At 31.7% G+C, this 18,676-nt stretch overlaps 2 protein-coding genes across 9 annotated transcripts in view; one reads left to right on the forward strand and one right to left on the reverse strand.

Annotated features, from left to right (window-relative positions):
• LOC127700803 (coiled-coil and C2 domain-containing protein 1-like) overlaps positions 1-14,171 on the forward strand; it is a 37,410-nt gene extending 23,239 nt beyond the window's left edge. For 4 of the 7 annotated variants that reach the window (XM_052204467.1, XM_052204469.1, XM_052204468.1 and 1 more), the window contains 11 exons: positions 855-1,040; positions 2,861-2,963; positions 3,505-3,639; positions 4,318-4,433; positions 5,845-5,988; positions 6,936-6,992; positions 8,099-8,144; positions 9,509-9,555; positions 10,569-10,679; positions 11,188-11,367; positions 12,333-14,171. In XM_052204467.1, coding sequence (XP_052060427.1) covers positions 855-1,040; positions 2,861-2,963; positions 3,505-3,639; positions 4,318-4,433; positions 5,845-5,988; positions 6,936-6,992; positions 8,099-8,144; positions 9,509-9,555; positions 10,569-10,679; positions 11,188-11,367; positions 12,333-12,398 — 1,191 coding nt within the window. In that variant the 3' untranslated portion in view covers positions 12,399-14,171. Of the gene's footprint in view, positions 1-854; positions 1,041-2,860; positions 2,964-3,504; positions 3,640-4,317; positions 4,434-5,844; positions 5,989-6,935; positions 6,993-8,098; positions 8,145-9,508; positions 9,556-10,568; positions 10,680-11,187; positions 11,368-12,332 lie in introns of those variants that run through there. The other 3 variants (XM_052204472.1, XM_052204471.1, XM_052204473.1) reach the window with 3 other exon arrangements.
• LOC127700812 (Golgi-associated RAB2B interactor protein 3-like) overlaps positions 1-18,676 on the reverse strand; it is a 144,713-nt gene that overhangs the window by 46,580 nt on the left and 79,457 nt on the right. The gene's annotated exons all lie outside the window — the stretch shown is intronic.

Genomic DNA, 18,676 nt, shown 5'->3' on the forward strand with positions numbered 1-18,676 from the left:
CCTAAACGCTCAGGAATTTGGGGCTAGAAAGGGGCCAAAAAACAAGCATTTTTCTAGTTTCCAGACAATAACTTGTGTTCAAGTGAATGGATCTCTCTGAAATTGTACTGCAAGGTACCATACCACAAAGGGAAAGCTGGGATTGAGTTTGGGGGTGATGAATCATAAGAGGGTTCAAAAAATTGGGGGGGGAGATTTTTTTTTCATTTTTTTTCTTTAAAAGTTTCCATTTTAAATTGGTTATTTCTGATTTATATATAAAAGCAAATAATAATGATATGGTTTGAATAGGTAAATAAAAAATTTTTAAGTTCTTAGACCACTTTCATTCTGTGTCAGAAACCTATGCTGTGTCAAATATTTAATTACAATCCAAATTCAGTGCTGTATCAAGCTTGAATGTTGTGTCCATACTTGCCCCAACTGTTCAGGGTTTCGACCTCTGCGGTCATATCAAGCTGCGCCCCAGCGGAGCATTTTATTAAATTTAAACTTCTTGTTTTCTGATAGGTTGACTAAAATTTTACACCAGAATATTACTCAATCTTTGAAAGGGAACAAAATACATAATGCCCCTAGGTGAGTCCAGGGACTATACTACCGTACTAGGGGCATTACTTTTTTGGTCTGTGGGTCTATCCATTCATCTGTATGTCCTGCTTCAGGTTAAAGTTTTTGGTCAAGGTAGTTTTTGATGAAGTTTAAGTCCAATCATCTTGAAACTTTGCACACATTTTAATGCAAAATTAGAGTTTTGAACCAATTTTCACGGTCGACTGAACATAGAAAATGATGATGCAAGAGGGGCATCGTACTATGGACCCATTCTTGTTATATCTCTTATAATTTACCAGGCTGAATATGAAGGTTTATCATCAGATGAAGATACTACACTCCAACTTACTAGTCAGGCAGGTGGAGGCAAAGAAGATAAAGTTTTAATTTTGGTTGAAAGATTGTCAATGTATGAGGCAGGAGTTCAGAGTGCTAAGTCAGCAGGTGATACCTCTAAACAGAAAAGATATGGTAGAGCCCTTAAGGTACATTATGTATTTTTAGATGAAATGACTGACAAGACCTTCTTTTTATCTTCATGAATTGTCTTATGAAATATATTGACATTTACTGAACTGGTATTGCTTCTTATTTTGGGTTATTTTTGTAGAAAAAACTAAATATAAAGAAAAAACCATTACACAGGTATTGAAATACTGTTATACCCTTATCTATCTGTCTGCTGCATTTTTGTTCATCAGTCAGTGTGTCTTATTAAATGTCATCACATTTTTCGCAGGAACTAACTATCAAGGCTTTCTCCAATCTGGGAATCAAGGTTCATATGAGCGAGTTAATCTGTGTGCTACAGGTTCAAATTCATCACTTAACAACTTCTGGTTTAAAGTCATATGAAACGAGTGACCGGTAAAAAAAATCCAATTCTTGAACCAATGCATACATATATCATGAACTTGTCTTCTGTGCATGATTTTATCATTTTTTTCACATACATTTCGTAAAATCGTCAAAAATATTTCAATGTATAAGTGTTGTTGTAAAAATATGGCAGCTAATTAATGGTCGTGTTTTGAAGCCGAAGTTTAACGATTGACACCTATTTGTAAACAATCAACAAAGAAGCACGGATATTCAGGTAAGCACGTGTATAACAGGTACAATAAGATCTGGTTTATCTTGATGACGGAGCGATGTTTACGTTTCATTTTCCATTCACACTTGTGTATTGCGATCACAGGATTTTTTACATAAAGTCCTGCTGAGGTAACTGCATACGCAAAACATGTCTTAGAATAGTTTGCTGGAAGCAAGCAATTAAACAAAGTAAACCTTCTAAATTTTGACAAATTAGAGAATTTTCTTGAGAAAAAGGTATATGTACATAAGTTTTATAATAATTGCTAGCCATTTAGTAATAAAAAACACTAGAACACACCCGCAAAATCGCGGGCATTTATATTTTAGAGCATATGTAAATTTTTGCAGGATAATTTTTTATAAAATAATTTATAACTGGTCAATTTCAGGAAAGGTATCAAAAGTCATAGGTACTTGGGGACAGGACAATTTTTTTTTTGCCCTCCCCCTTTTTTCCAAAGATCGATTTTTTTTTTGGGGTTTTCTGTTTTTTCTGTATACTATGAACATACATATACTATAAATACTATCATGAAACGGTCAGTGATATATTTTATCATATACATATATAATAGCTTATCTATGATTATATAGAGACTCTCTATATAATATATCAGTGACCGCCATAGATAGTAAACTATTAGAATTGATAATATATAGCAAATGCACTTTATTTGTAGTACATGTATATGTATGATCATAGTATACAGAAAAACGTGAAAAATTATTCATCTGTCCCCAAGTACTTGTAAAAAAATTTATGTAATTTTAGAATAGTCCTAAAAGGAAGTCCTTTTCTCAAACATGTCAAAGGTCAGTCTGATGAAGGAAACAATATCCGGACGCCTTTTTTTTCCATTTTCCTCCCAAAATAACCAAAACTGAATAATCATAAGCAAGGATGATACATGCGACTATGCATTCTACCTAAAGGACACAGAGGCATGATGATTAATTTATTGTGGAAGAAAGAGAAGCAACACACAAAATGAGGTCTTCTCATTTAATAGTATAGATAATGCATATTTTTTTTTAATTTGAAGTTTCATATGATTTGACAAACACTTTTACATTGTACTCATATAGCCAAGTGGCAAATTGATTTTGATATGGTTTTGGCAGTTAACTACATACAGGCAAGTAATATTCCTTTACATTTCATGTTTATTTTGGTTTTTTACAATATGTTTTTCCCTGATATTTACAGACAATACAAGATTTACTACAGCAGACGCATCAAGGAAAGCTAGTTGATGAAAGTGATATACCACCTAGAATACCTGTTGATGAGCCAAAGAAACAAAGACCAGGTATAACCACACTAGATCAATGTTACGTTAAATGAAACCGTAATAAGAATTTTGTTACAGTCCTACAATATTTTATAAAGTTTTCTAACAGTCTCACAGGACATGGATTCACAAGTTATCAATGTTGGAATGTCCCCAAACATCATACCAAAAGAAAGAAAGAAGTTCAATCAGATTTTTTATACACACATCACAATTTCATTTCAACTGAACATTTTTAATATTGATTATTCTGATGATCTAATTGTTAAAAAGTGTTAGGCCAGTCATTCCAGATGTATTCCCCTTTGTTGATGGTTATCTTTGTTAAAACTTTAACAAATAAACAAATTTTACATAAAGGGATAAATTCTGGACAGTCTTGCAAACAAAAAAATTATAATTTTTATATGAGAAGCCTGCTTTTCATATGTTTTGTAAATTGTTTTTGTTTAAACCAGATAAAAAGGAAGAGTTCTTGAGATAAATCTTGGAATAAAGATTGCAGTAGGTTTATTTACTAACATTGATGACATGTATATTTCAATTGTTTATTTAACAGAAGGGGCAACAAAGCAAAGTGAAATACAACCAACTGTCAAGCCTACTACAAAATCACACAGTGAACAACCAAGTACATCACCTTCTTCACAACAAACCCAAGAATTGAACAATGAACCAACATCACCATCACATGGTATTTATTCTAGATCTCGTAAATGGGTCAATGGTTTCAAAACACAGTTGACATACATTCTCATTATTAGGGCCCCGCCGATTGCCGCCCTATAGTGATCAGTCTGTCCGTCTGTCTGTCCGTCCATCCATCCGTCTGTAACAATTCGTGTCCGCTCTATATCTAGAGAACTGTTATGATTTCAAAGTTTATACTTGATATGTATATAAACAAACACCAGAGGGTGTGTCATAATTTATGTACAACTTCCTAGGTCAAAGGTCAAGGTCAAAAACTTTGGTTTCATTTGACAACCCCATGTCCAATGATAAAGATACAAATTTTTTACCACACATTATTCACAGCGGGGCCCACAGAGATGGCTCCCATCTCAATGATATCTAGTTTTTTCAGGGTTTGTCTATATTCATCTGAATATTGTTGAAGTCATATTAAAAAATTTTTATAACATTCCTAATTTCGGTGTTTATAAGATTAATAAGATAAAACATACAGTTCCATGCATCAGAAATCACTTTAAATGGTAAAACTTTATTCATATTACGAGTTAATCCTTAGTCAAAATGATTTTGTATAACCTGTTTTTTTCAAAAATTATTCTAAAAAACCTTCAAAATTTAGTGACTGCAATAATTCTTGCAAATTAGGAGACTTACAATTATGGTGTCTGTATTTTAGAAATAGAAACAGAGCAGATGATAGAAACAAAAAGAGATCAGTACAAAACAACAACTCTGCAGCCAAAGCAGTCTGGGGATATTAACACAGCTATAAGTAATGTACAGACAGCCAAGGTATAAAATAATTTGATATCAGTATATGACTTTTAGCAAAAGAAAACAAATGTAATTCCTAATTGATAGTATGTTTATGTCTTAAAATGAGCATTTCTTGCTAATAACTTGAATTAATAAACAGTATCTGAGATGTTCTTCCCATGACCCAAAAGTGTGCTTTCCTCATCACTCATTTTCTGTTCAGTTTTACAAAAATCTTCTCATCTGAAAGTATTGAGCTAAAAAATTCAATCCAACTTTGCATTGACCATTCCTTGGGTACATATATGGCCACTGTAGCTTAAAAAAGAACATATGGGCATAATGCAGACAGGAGGGCGGACTATAGAGTGGGATAAGCAAGAAAAAGAGAGGGGGGGGGTGGGGGGGGGGGGGGGGGGGGTAAAAGGTGGTTTGTTCACTTTCTGCCATGTTTGGTATTGATATTGTAGTGGGCACTATTTTTATGAAACTACTGGGCCAAATTTAACCAAACTTGGCCACAATCATCATTGTGAAATTTAGTTCAATAAATGTATCCAATGACCTGGCCAACCAACTAATTATAAGATTGCCACAATGGCTAAAAATAGAAAATATAGGTAAAATGTAGATTTCGGCTTATATCTCTGAAACCAAGGCGTTATTAAAGGACAAATCTGACATGGTTTAATATTGTTCAACAGGTCATGATCTATATGCCCTGAAATATTCAGACAAATCAGACAACCCCTTGTTGGGTTGCTGCCCCTGAATTGGTAATTTTAAGTAAATGTTGCAGTTTTTGGTTATTATCTTGAATATTATTATAGATATAGATAAACTATAAACAGCCTGACCATGCCTGCAAACCAACATGGCTAAAATTATAACATATGGGAAAATGCAGTTTTTGACTTTAATCTCTTAAACATCAATTGTAAATAAAATTATCATGTGAGTGACACAGGCTCCTTGGAGCCTCTAGTTTACTTTCAAAGTTGTATTCTAGTGGTATCTATTTAGTATATATTTTCCGTACACTATTACTGTATTTATTTTTTCATACGTGGTTATTCAAACTTCCAGTTTGCTCATTAACATATACAAGTTTCTAAATTGTCTTTTGGATTTTAATTTATTTTAACACCAGTGAAGTGAAGTGAAGTGTTCTAGAATTATTTCAAGCAGTTTTAACTTCTACATGAAGATAGAAAACAGGTTTTTCCATGAAAATACCGCAAACAACCACACAGGATTTGAAATTACTGGAGTTTCATTAGACATTTCCTAATAATAATAAAAAGGTTTTTTTTCCTGATATTTCATGATGAGAAAGGATACAATTGAGGACAATGTACCTGTGCGAACTATACAAATTTAATATCAATGTTTATATACAGGTGTGACTAGCAGTAATAGAAATAAAGGATAACTTTAATCTTTACAGATTCCATCACAAATGAGTGGTCATGGTTCTCCTCAGGACAGGAAACCAGTTCCTAAAATAGCTGATCAAGTAGGCTTTGGAGGGGAGAAAATGAGTACTGGTAAAAGGCCTGACAGAAAATTTGAGGATTCTCCATATATTCAGGTATGTTTAGGTGCATATTGTTAAACATCATGTAAATGGCATGACACAAAAAAAATATTCTTTTTTTTTCTGCCAGCCTCTTATAAGCTCAGTGTTCTGAATGAAATGTGAGCTTTAGCCATCACTGGGTGTCCGATGTCGTCTTCAATTTGGTGTAAACTATTTCAATCAACTTCTTCTCTGAAACTACAGCTATACCAATTCCAACCAAAGTTCCGCTGAATGATCCTTATGGAATCTAGAATATAGTATGTGTTTTATTTTCTGTTTCGTAAAAAAACATGGCCGACATGGCTAACAATAGAACATCGGGGGTAAAATGCCGTTATTGGCTTATATCTCAAAAACTAAAGCATGAAGAGCAAATCTGAAATCGGGTAAACATGTTCAGGAGGTTAAGTTCTATCAGCCCTGGAATTTTTAGATTGTTGGGTTGCTGCCAGTAAATTGGTAATTTTAAGGAAATTTAAGTTTTGGGTTATTAACTTGAATATTATTACAGATAAGCAAACAACAAAAATTTTCATCAAAGTAAGATTGATTAATAATGTTACGTGGACAAAATTGTCAATTGACCCCTAAAGGAGTTATTGCCCTTTAAATACAATTTTACACAATTTGTTTATCATGTTTTCTAACTTTAAAAAATATGGAAGAATTAAAAGTTTCGAACTGTTTGACAAATTCCATTTCCATTTATGTTATCTCTATCCTTTATTTCATAAGGGGTACAGTAATATATATTAAACTATATCTGAAATTTTGAATACCAAAAACAATTTTACATTTTATTATGACAGATTGTTATTCTTGTAATAGATTTTAATGCATTCATTTCATCAATTTTGTCATGTAGTAAATAAATAATAACAAAATATAAAACCTTATCATTTTTAAATTGTCAAGTGCATAGTTTTTTATAGTTCAAGAGGGATTATCTCTTTCAGGAGGATTCCTTGAGAATAGATATAAGTGACAGCGAAGAGGACACTAGTGAAGCTTCGGTAAGATATCAGTAATATAAGTAATATGCATGCTATTTTATAGATTCATCACAAGCCTATAATATGTAGAACAATTAAAAGGCCTCTGATTTGCTTTTTTATTGACATTTTAAATCCGTGGATTTTCTTTAGTGTAATAAAATCATAAATCTTTTACCTATGCATGTTTGTATTCATATGTTTAATAAGATATTCATTGTCATTAAATCTGAGATTAATTGTCTGAAATCACTTACGTATAAGTGAATAGATGTATATGAAATTTAACTATAAGGGTTATGGTCCCAACTGTTTCGAATTAACGTTTTTCTTGTTTCCCGCCAGTAACTTGTGTGTAAGTGTCTGGATCTCTGTCAAATTGTACCACAAAGTTCCAAACCACAAAGTGAACATTTGGGGTTATGGCCCTAAAGTTCAGGATTTAGGGGCAAAATGGGGAAAAACAAGTTTTTTTTTTTCTGGTTTCTGGACAATTAAGTATTAGTCGATGGATCTCTCTGAAATCATATCAAAAGGTTCTGTACCACACACAGTAGGTTGGGGTAGATTGTGGGGGTTATGATTTCAACCATTTAGAAACTAAATGCCAAATAGGGGCCAAAAACCTTTCTTATAATGGCTAAGCTGGTTTAACATAGATTATTTCTGATATATAGTGTAACGGTATGTCTCTTCCCTGAAATGGAACTTGTTTCCTCTAAAATTGTGTGTTTAAATTGTCCTGATAATTGACCTTTCTTACCCTTAATTTTTTTTTACTGAAACCACACATACTTTTCTATTGCTTTTTATATATGATTTGTACATTTTTAGCTCACCTGGCCCAATGTTGTCATACACTACAATCATTCAGATGTCTGCACTTATTAAATGGCTCTTCAGACAGCAGTAAATTTATTTCCATTAAGTTGGGAAAAAGTTAATGTCTTGGGGAATGATAAACTTGCCATTGCCCTCGAACTCATAGCCAGTCAATAAGTGTATGTTATATAATTCTTCAAATTTCCTTCTTCAAATTTCATCAATGGATACAGTTAATTTTTGTTCATTATTTAATAATTTGATATTAAAACTGTGTGATATTTGCATTTTTATTGTTTTAATAGTTGCCAACAATGAACATTGTGAAAAAGATGAAAAGGGTTGAAACAGGTATAGTAAATGGCTGGTTGCACCAACATGAATTCAACTCCTACACAGTTTTCAACCCTGATCTCTAAAACTTTACAGACAAATTTTCCTTATTGTTGAAATTTTGCACTTGCTATTATAGAATTAATATAAAATAAATTAATAAACTGTGTATTTTTATGCATGACTTCTGGGCATTGTGTGTATGGTCTGTCCGTTCATTTGTCTGTCTGTCCCACTTCAGGATAACGTTCTTGGTCAAGGCAGTTTTTGATGAAGTTGAAGCTCCATCAACTTGAAATTTATGATGCATGTTCCTTTTGATATGATCATTCAAATTGCAATGCCAAATTAGAGTTTTGACACAATTTCATAGTCCACTGAACATAGAAAATGATAGTGTGAGTGGGGCATCTGTGTACTACGAAGACATTATTGTTTTTTTAATGATTTCTTACAATTTTCAATTCAACACATAAACCGCCAAATTTGAACTTCACTGTTAAATTTCATATGTAATATTGTCCTGAAGAAGCCATGCTTGTTGGCGAAACATGTCGACCAGAATAAACTTTTACCATGTGGTAATTGATGTGTGTTGTTGTCTTTATTATCTTTTCATTTTACTTATCTTGTGAAAGACAACTGTGGATACCTTTTGGTATCCACCCACTTTTAACCAACCACACAATTACCACTTCAGGTGTTGGTTCACCTTGTTGAAGGATGTTTGCTTCTCAGTTTCAAAATATCAAGCTTTTCATAACACTAGTATATATTGATAGGGTATTAATAAAGGAACCAAAAGAGCCAAAAATAAATATAGGTCAATGTGCTTGTTCTGAAATAATAGCCATTGAAAATTTGGCGGGAAAATGTTCTCTCTTGATTTTTCATAGCTTTATCATTGACAAGTTTTAAGTTCTCAAAACCTATTAAAAAATATCAAAAGATTTTATAAGACTTTTATAGATGGCTTATAATTATACATGTAAAAGATTTATTTTAAAAGAAAATGGGGGTCAATGCTCAAAATTTTTTAAGGCATTCAAATGGATATAATCAGATGATTCCGAAAATTTGACAAAAATTCCTAAACATGACAAGCGAACATCCTTAAGTTCAATTTTCAATTAAATACAAAACTTTAATGGTTACCTGCTTGTCTTTCAAAAAAACAGTTTCAAAAATATTAAGTAAAATATCATATTCATACAATTAGTGACACAACAAAGTATGTTAACAATTTTTTTAGTGAAAGAAGATGTCATTATTTTATATTTAAATTTATAATTTTGGAAACAAATGGCATAAAAAAAAACACAATAGAAAAATACTTCTTTGAAGTCCGTTTAGTTGGTTAACACAACTATAATCTTTTACAGGTTGTAACCTGCTGACCTTGGAAGAGAAGAAGAAATTGAGACATGATGCAAGTATACTTAAATTTACATTTAGCTTATATTCTTTAATTACTGTCATAAGTTCATGACTGAATAAATACATTAGATTATGTTTCACAAAAATCCAGTAGTTTAATTGGTTAACAGCAATTGTATGTCATTCTTAAATTAACCTTCTTTTCAAAATGAAATGTAACATTTATGATGACATGTGCTTCCTCAAAAAGTGCCCACCCACACTTTAAAAAAGTGGGAGTATACTGCTTTACCTCTGTCAGTCCATCTATCCACCCATGAATATTTTTTGTCAAAGTGGGGTTATACTTCATTACTTCTCTCTGTCTCACTGTCAGTCCATCCATCCGTCAGTCCGTCTGTAGTACCATGAATATTTTTTGTCGCATCTTTCTCAGGAACTATATTACAAGGATTTCTGAAATTTGGTTTCAGAGTTGATATGTTTCTGCTATGATGTGTGATGCGTTTTCAGATCCTATATGTAAGTCAGTTATGCCATGTGATGCTTTCCAGATTCATCTATAAACCATTTCCTGTTTACTGAACACTTACATAACTTTACACATTTGTAGCCAAGTTGAAAAATTTCTTGATATTTTTCACAAGTACTACATCACAAGGATTTCTGGAATTTGGTTTCAAGTTTTATGTATAAAGTCAGTTGTACCATGTGATGCATTTGCACATCCATCACTCAACAACTTCCTGTTTAGCGAAGTGGGTGAGGGTATTATCAGTGAGCAGTTCCCTCTAAGTTTTACTTCTGTCTATATGTATATTCCAAAAATTGGTTTTCTTTGTCTAACTCTACTTTGCCTAAACTATGTGTATAATTTTCATCTTAGTTGTAGATCCATTTGTGGACTTGGATTGTTGTCCACAACTTGTTGGGGTTGCTCTCTCTATGACACATGTTTGTGGGTTTCCTTCTTCTTTAATATTACAAACAAAAAATGTGGTTTCATTCTATACCCAGCATTATTTTATTTATGCTTAAAGCCTTTTAATTAATTTTTATTTCCAGATGGCAAAGGATTTTGTCCCAGGGAAACCTGGATTGATTTCAAAAGAATTTATGGTCCTGAATAAGGATTCAATTTATTCAAGATATTTTGACAGTTCCACCACAATTAAGGCAAGTATTTTAATCAGAATAAACTGACTTTCCAATAGAATAACTTTCATAAATTTGAATTATAAAATAACTTCATTTTCTGTCTAACATATGTATGGTTAATAAGTTAAGTTTACAGTAGTTAAGCTCAAAGTTATGCAGTGTATATTGTTTTCCAATGTACTCCAAACTGTGACAGAGAGAATGATAATGCCTTTAGACACCTAGTATTACTTAATAGTACTGTCATGATACATTGATATCTAATGATACCTGCCTAATGAATTGCGAAGAGAAAGATTTTTATACTTGGTCACTACCTTGACAATGATGAGTTGTGATGTGTATACACTATTCAAATTTGTTGAGCACCAACAACCTTTTTTGTGTATACTTTGAAGTATGGGTGTTAAGTATGCTGATTTGCACTCAAACCACTTCTTCTTTATATTAAATTAGCATTTCTTACTGTTCATTCTTGTTATGTTTTAACAAATGATAATGTTGATTATATATTTATATATTACAGGGTCTTTACAATTGGATAGTGGCAACAATTCCTTATGAAATGTTGCCAGCTAAGTTCATCCTAAAATGTTTACAATCATGCAAGGAGGTGGACTGTTGCCACGCTTTTCCAATATCAACAGTGATGGACAGAGATGTATTTTTACGCTCCGTCCCAACAAAGTTAATGATCTCTCCAATTGTAAGTTTACGATAAGCAAACATGAAAACTTGATACATTATTTTCTGTACAACCAAAACAGACAGAATATGTTCCATTACTGTCGCATTTATTCAATTTCTAGCACATACAAATAGGAATAAAAAGTTTCCTTTGTCAAAACCTTGCCGGTTGGAAGCTAACTGCCATAATAAATAAAAAAATGCAAATGGGAAAATCAGCATTGTGATAGAGGTACAAAAATAATACAAAATTGATTTTTATTGACAATCACAGTCACTGATTTATAAATTCTGACTCAAGGCAACATCAACTGAAACTGAAAAAGATTTTCTTTTTTTCTTTCTAAAATCTATCTTATCTTATTTTATCTTATAGACATCTACATATCAGGTTAAAAATTACAGCCAATTTCACTGAGTGTGTAGCTAAAGGTAATATCTTCGGTTAGCTTGCTTGCTAGCTGAACTGTGAAGTCATTATAAGGTAAGGTATACTACCCTCCTTTCTGAGTAGCTTTTTCCTACAGACAGATAGATTGGTTATCTGTTGGACTAGTCTATTCTTAAAGGAGGGCAGTTTACCTTACCTAATAATGACTTCCTGGTTCAGCTAGCTTGTGGTGGAAATGTGATTGTCTGACCATAACCAAAGATATTAACTTTAGCTACACATTCAGTGAAATTGGCTGTAATTTTTAACCTGATATGTAGATGTCTATAAGATGAAATAAGATAAGATAGATTTTATTTCCAATAGAGGACCCATTATAGGCATAGTCAGTACATTGATTTTGTTTATATCACACAATTGCAATAGACAATACAATGTCTATATTAAATATGTAGTCACTAATTGCATCCAGTATAAAAGAAAATGTACACTTCATTTGTGTAAAAGGCAAACTTCAATGACAGATAAGCATCTTGAAATAATATTTTATGATTTCTTTTTTGGCTTTTAAGTTCATGTATTTACTTTTGCAGTGTGACAATCCTGAAACTACCTTTACCTGTTATGATGAGGTATATTTCAGTTATGGAGACCTTTAAGGAACAGGACCAGTAAATGAAAGCAGACTAATGTGTATTTAAATTAAAGAAAACATTGTAAAATATTGCAAGAATAATTTTTTTATTGATTTATACATGTACTTGGAAGTGTAAAAGTTTTGATGTAATAATGTTCATAATTGTCAGATCTTTTTTGAAAAAAAACATCTATAATGGTTTCATTCCATATAAAAACTGACATGGTTGTCAATAAGTAAGGTTGTTTCTATTACAAAAAAACCCTGATAGTTACAAATTGTTGAACACTTTTTTGCATATGTAATTTTCATTGATATTTTGGTTTTATCAAACTGATGGTTTTGGTTTTATCAAACTGATGGTTTTGGTATTTTAACGCTATAAAATGAGGTCACAATTACCTAAAAGCTTTTGCCATTACTTTGCTTCCATCTTCCTCAACCAACAAGAACCAAACTTAAGTTAAATGATCCTTGAGTATCTAGAATATAGTTTGTGTTTTATTTTCTGTTTCATCAAAAAACATGGAAGCCATGGCTAAAAATAGATCACTGGGTAAAATGCTGTTCAAAATTTATCTGTTCATGAAATTTAAAGACCAATTTGACAACCCGTTGTTGGGTTTATATAATAAATTTCTTAGTTTTCAATTGTCTGAGTATTTTTTTAGATTAAGAGAAACTGTAAACAGTGAAAATTCATAAGGGTTCAGTGGAACCAAGTGTCTCACCTACTTTTGATGTTTGTGGCAGGCTCAAAAAATTTGGAAAAATGTAGGATCACTAGGTCTCGCTGCAGGCTTGATAAAGATGTAATCCTCAAATAAGTGAATGACAAAAATATATCTTTTATAAGAGTTAGGCCAAATACAAATATATGTGTGGTTACAGTTACCCTACCTTCCGTACTTTTTAGTCTGAACAATAAAGCCTACCCAAAAGAAAATTTTTTGTCATTAGTTCAGCACAGATATAGTCAGAATGTTGCTCCTATACACATAATGTAAAAAAAAAACAACTTAAAATTGAAATAAAATTACTAACTACCTACCCTTAATTTTTTTTTACTGAAACCACACATACTTTTCTATTGCTTTTTATATATGATTTGTACATTTTTAGCTCACCTGGCCCAATGGGCCAAGTGAGCTTTTCTCATCACTTGGCGTTTGTCATTGTCCGGCGTCCATCATCCGTTAACCTTTACAAAAATCTTTTCCTCTAAAATTTTTAGGCCAAGTTTAACCAAATTTGGCCACAATCATCATTGGGGTATCTAGTTTAAAAAACGTGTCCGATGACCCGGCCAACCAACCAAGTTGGCAGCCATGACTAAAAATAGAACATAGGGGTAAAATGTAGATTTTGGCTTATATCTCTGAAACCAAAGCTAATATGACCTAAACAAAAAGCAAAGATAATCATTGATGACTAGGTGTGCAATTCAGGCTCTTTGAACAAAGAGTTATCAATAGATTTATGGCCAAGTTTATGTGATGATCAGCCAAAAAATAACATTATTTTTGTCTTATACACAAATCTTATCCATAATAAATATCTTGTGTTCTTATGTTTTTTTTTTAATACTGTATCATGTTGTCATGGAAATAGACAGAAATATGTGAAACAAAAGACTTTGTGCTTGTATAAGCAGCTCATAAAACACTGATAATTTGTACACTTTGTGAAAATGATAATGTTTACAACATTACAAATTGTATACAACAAATATACACAATGATGTACAGTTCTGCTTTTAAATTTTATAAATGGACAAAATAAAACTTCAAATGATTTAATGTGTTTTACAATAAATCACACTTTGTATTTGAACAACTTTATATCTGAAAGTAGCTTCACAGGGTTAATTCCCTTTTTTCAATTTAACACTTGTACACTTTATCTTTAAATTACCCAGAAATACCACACTAACAGTAATAAAACATGAATGATTTTCTTGCATTTGTTATATCATATGCTTGATAAGGATACCTGCTTCTTGTGCAACTTCTGCAACTATTAGATAATCAGTATAAGTGTGTGTTCAGACTCCAAAAGTTTGTCTGCACAATATAGCTTGTTATTATCTCTGTTTGGGATTTGGTATGGAATATGTTTAAAAGATTTGAAAAACATTAATTTTTCTGAAAATCTGCCTTGTCATTACGTTTGGATATCTGTCAATACCTTAATTTTTTGTATCCATCCGTATAATTTTGCAGGGGCATGGTAAATATAATTGTAGACAAGCCCCGTCCATCTTTGCAGCCATTATTGTTTCTTGGTGCAAAATCAATTACTTAAGTAACAATGGAAATATATTTGAAATTTAGTATCAACTGGAATATATACTAGAACTATATCAACCAATGGAAAGTATGTAAATCAGCTGCCATGTTACAAGTAATTACTGAAGAAAATGGTTTGTTAAAATTTGGTGAGCTACCCAAAATAGACACAAGTGACAATAATTGAGATCCAGCAGCCAAAAAACTCTAAGCTGTTCCAAATTCAGTTGTTGATTCTGTCATTTTGTTTTTTGTAGATTGTTTTGTTATAATTTAGGCAGTTAGATTCTTTGTTAGAATTTTTTCACATTTTTGTCCAGCCTAGGCGGTACAGGGATAGTGATTTGGTGGTGGCTTAACTAACTTCTTAAAACCTTTCTATTTTAAAAGGTGGAAGACTTGCATGCTTCATTCTGTGTATATAAATGCCTTATGTTACAAAGTTTCCATCTGTCACATGTCAAATGTCCTTGACCTCATTTTCATGGTCCAGAATATTTGATGTTTGCATACTTTGCAAGGTCATCATGCTCGTCTGACAGTTTTCACTTGACCTCGACCTCATTATATGGATCAGTGAACAAGGTTAAGTTTTGGTGGTGAAATCCATATCTCAGATACTATAAGCAATATGTCTAGTATATTTGATGTATGGAAGGATTGTTAGGTGTACATGTCCAACTGTCAGGTGTCATCTGATCTTGACCTCTTTTTCATGGGTCAGTTGTCAAAGTTAAGTTTTTGAGTTTTGGTCTTTTTTCTTCTAATACTAAATGTAATAGGTCAACTATATTTGGTGTATGGAAATATTTCATGATGTACATGTCAAGTCTCCCAGGTTATATTTGACCTTGACCTCATTTTCATGATTCAGTGGTAATAGTAAAGTTTTTGTGTTTTGGTCTGTTACACTATTAGCAATTGGTCAACTATATTAGTTGAATGCAAGGATTGTAAGATGTACATGTCTGCCTGGCATTGTTCATCTGACCTTGACCTCATTTTCAGGTTAAGTCTGTTTCTTTGAAGCTAAGCAATATGTAATCTATATTTAGTGTATTGAATGATTGTAAGGTGTACATGTATTTCTAGTTTGATTTCTATTACCTTGACCTCATTTTCTTGGATCATGTTAAGTTTATGTGATAATTGTAGTAAAGCTTTATATTAAGGACTATCAAAGGTGAGTAAAGAAGCAAGAGATTTCAGCATATGCTCTCTTATTCATGTTGAGTCCTTTTACAGCTGACTTACTTTATAGCATGGGGACTATACAAGCTTACATCCACTCATTTGAGCTCTAATGGATACCGGTAGGTGTCTAGTTGGCAATGATACCACATCCTCCTTATTTGTATTAACATATAAATCTGGCAAAGAGACTGGGAGAAACTGGGTTTTTATAGCTTATACAAAATACTGTATAACTCAACATAAAGACATGCATACTTTCCTGGTAAGGAAAACGTACAATTTAAGACAACTATAAATACAAGAGCTTGCTGTGCGGTGTGAGCCTAGTTTGCTACGTGTTGAAGACCGTACTTTGACCTATAATGGTTTACTTTTATAAATTGTGACTTGGATGGAGAGTTGTCTCATTAGCACTCATACCACATCTTCTTATATCTAAACAAGAGTATTCCAATTGAAAACATAAATATGGAAACCATATCAAGAATGTCAAAAAGAAAAAAAACAACAACATGTGAATCGAAAGCATTTTCATTGGTATGATTGTTATCAAGCTATTACTTACATAATAACTGACCATTATGTATAGGTGTATCAACAAAAAATGACATATACAAAGCTACTATCACTGCAGAAATGTTAAATAGTATCATATACAACCTGAAAAACGATTGTGTTACAATTAGAGAAATTCACATTTTAAGTTTAAAACCACTAATTCATAGCCCAATTTCTTAATGTTTAATTCTGTAATTTCAAGCATATATGGCTACTTTGTCTAAAGGTCAAATAAAGTGGCAGTTATTTCAGGTCAAAACTATACCTTTATATCCTGACTTGTGCTGAAAAATTCAACATACCTTTAATTGCATGATAGAGTGTACTGTTTCCCTGAAGTTTGATAGTACAAAAACAAATTCTTCTGATCTGAAGAACAGGGCAATTGTGCCCTCCTATTAAAATTTCATATGCTTCTTTATTATTTAAAACAAACCCTCAACAAGGATTTTACTATAATCCAAAGTCCCCTAGATTTAATTTGACAGCAAAACTTCCCAAATATTTCACCTATTGAAAAAGATACAGCTATATGTAGGAACTATTTTGTTTGAAATATGTACCAGTACTACTTTCTTGTATTTTCTTTCCAACTGGACCTGAACTAGTGGTTCTATAGTCTATACCTATAACATATACTAAACTAGCTAGGAAAACCAACACTTTTTCATGTATGCCTTATTTGAAGTTATTTCTTTTGTTTTCTTATTATAACTTTTTAACACAAAGCTTTTTTACAGGAACACTAGTAGTCTACATCTTTAAATTGACATCAGAGTTTTGCATATGAAGTCTTCTTTTTCTTGTATTGCATGGATATCATTCAAATTATGGAGACGCTTCACACAATTTTAAGACTAATTTAAACTAATAAATTTAAAATCTAAGTGTACACCTTAATTTTATACAGTATCAATATGGGGAATAAAATTTTCAAATTTATATGAATGTATAAATTTAAAATCTAGGAAGATACTATAATATTATACAGTAAAAGTTAAATGGGAATCAGAGCTTAAAATCTAAAAGGGTACTTGATACTCTGCAACAGAGACATATAATACAATATGTTTAATACTGCAAGTCTAGCGAGAATTAAAGCTTAAAATCTGAAAGCAAATTTTATACAATGCAAGTTAAGCTTAAAATATAACAGGTTACTTTATACAATATGAGTAATGCGGGAAAAAACCCTGTCTCTTCCAGTTTATCAGTCTATATACATACATACTCAAAAATATTGTTATTGGCAGAGCACTGTTCAGTAGCTACTTTATATACAAAGTAATTTTATAAACAACATCTCCTTGTATGCATATCCGAGAAGTATTTGTTTCTGTTTTAAATGGCCATTTAATGCAGCTGTTAATGGTTAAACAACTGTGAACTTTTCATATTTTTTTTTAAATGTGCTTAAGGTAGATGAGATGTCTTTCGTCTTATTGTATTTTAATATAGAAAATAATAATAGATCTACAGTTTAAATAACCTATTCAAATTTTGGAAATGGAATGGATTTCATTAGTAATACATTTCATCAAAAAGATGAACATTTTGGGTTGGGTCTCATTATAATTATTATTTTTTTTTGAAAAAAAAGCAACAAAAATTTACTTTACAAGGGGAGACAACTCCAACAACTCTTATAAAGTATAGTGTGGTAAAATTAACTATTTCGGTGTGTAGCAAGAGAACGATTCCCTTGAAAGCAAATATTAAGAGCCAACGTCTCATAATTTAACTTAAAATCAAATTGTTATGTTGTTTTCCATAACTAAAATAAAAAAATCATGTGAGACAAAAGGAACTATTTTTTTTGCTTTTGAATAGTTCTTTGATCAACTAGTATGCTGTTTACCATATTTTTAGAAAGCATGGTATAGACTATATTTTAGAAAATTATTACAAATCATAACAATTGACATCGAGACCCGCTATTCTACCTTAAACTGATAACACAACCATTTTTTGAAAATTAAAACATTCACTTTTCAAAAACTGTAGAGAAAACAGGAAAAATATTCTGACGATTTTTATCATTAATTATGATAGAAATTGCAAATGGACTTTGTTAATACCAAAGAAGTTGACAATGGGTTTCTATATGAATTTACCGGTACCCTAAAAATCAAAGAATACTATAAACACATATCATTTTTCAAATTATTTGTTCTACCATAATATAGCTACGGAAAACTGTTTTATTAAAGATTTATGGCAAGTAGCTATATCATGGGAAAACAAATAAAAAAACCCTTCT

The sequence above is a fragment of the Mytilus californianus genome, unplaced genomic scaffold, assembly GCF_021869535.1.
Source record: "Mytilus californianus isolate M0D057914Y unplaced genomic scaffold, xbMytCali1.0.p SCAF_5, whole genome shotgun sequence".
Classification (NCBI taxonomy): Eukaryota; Metazoa; Mollusca; class Bivalvia; order Mytilida; family Mytilidae; genus Mytilus; species Mytilus californianus.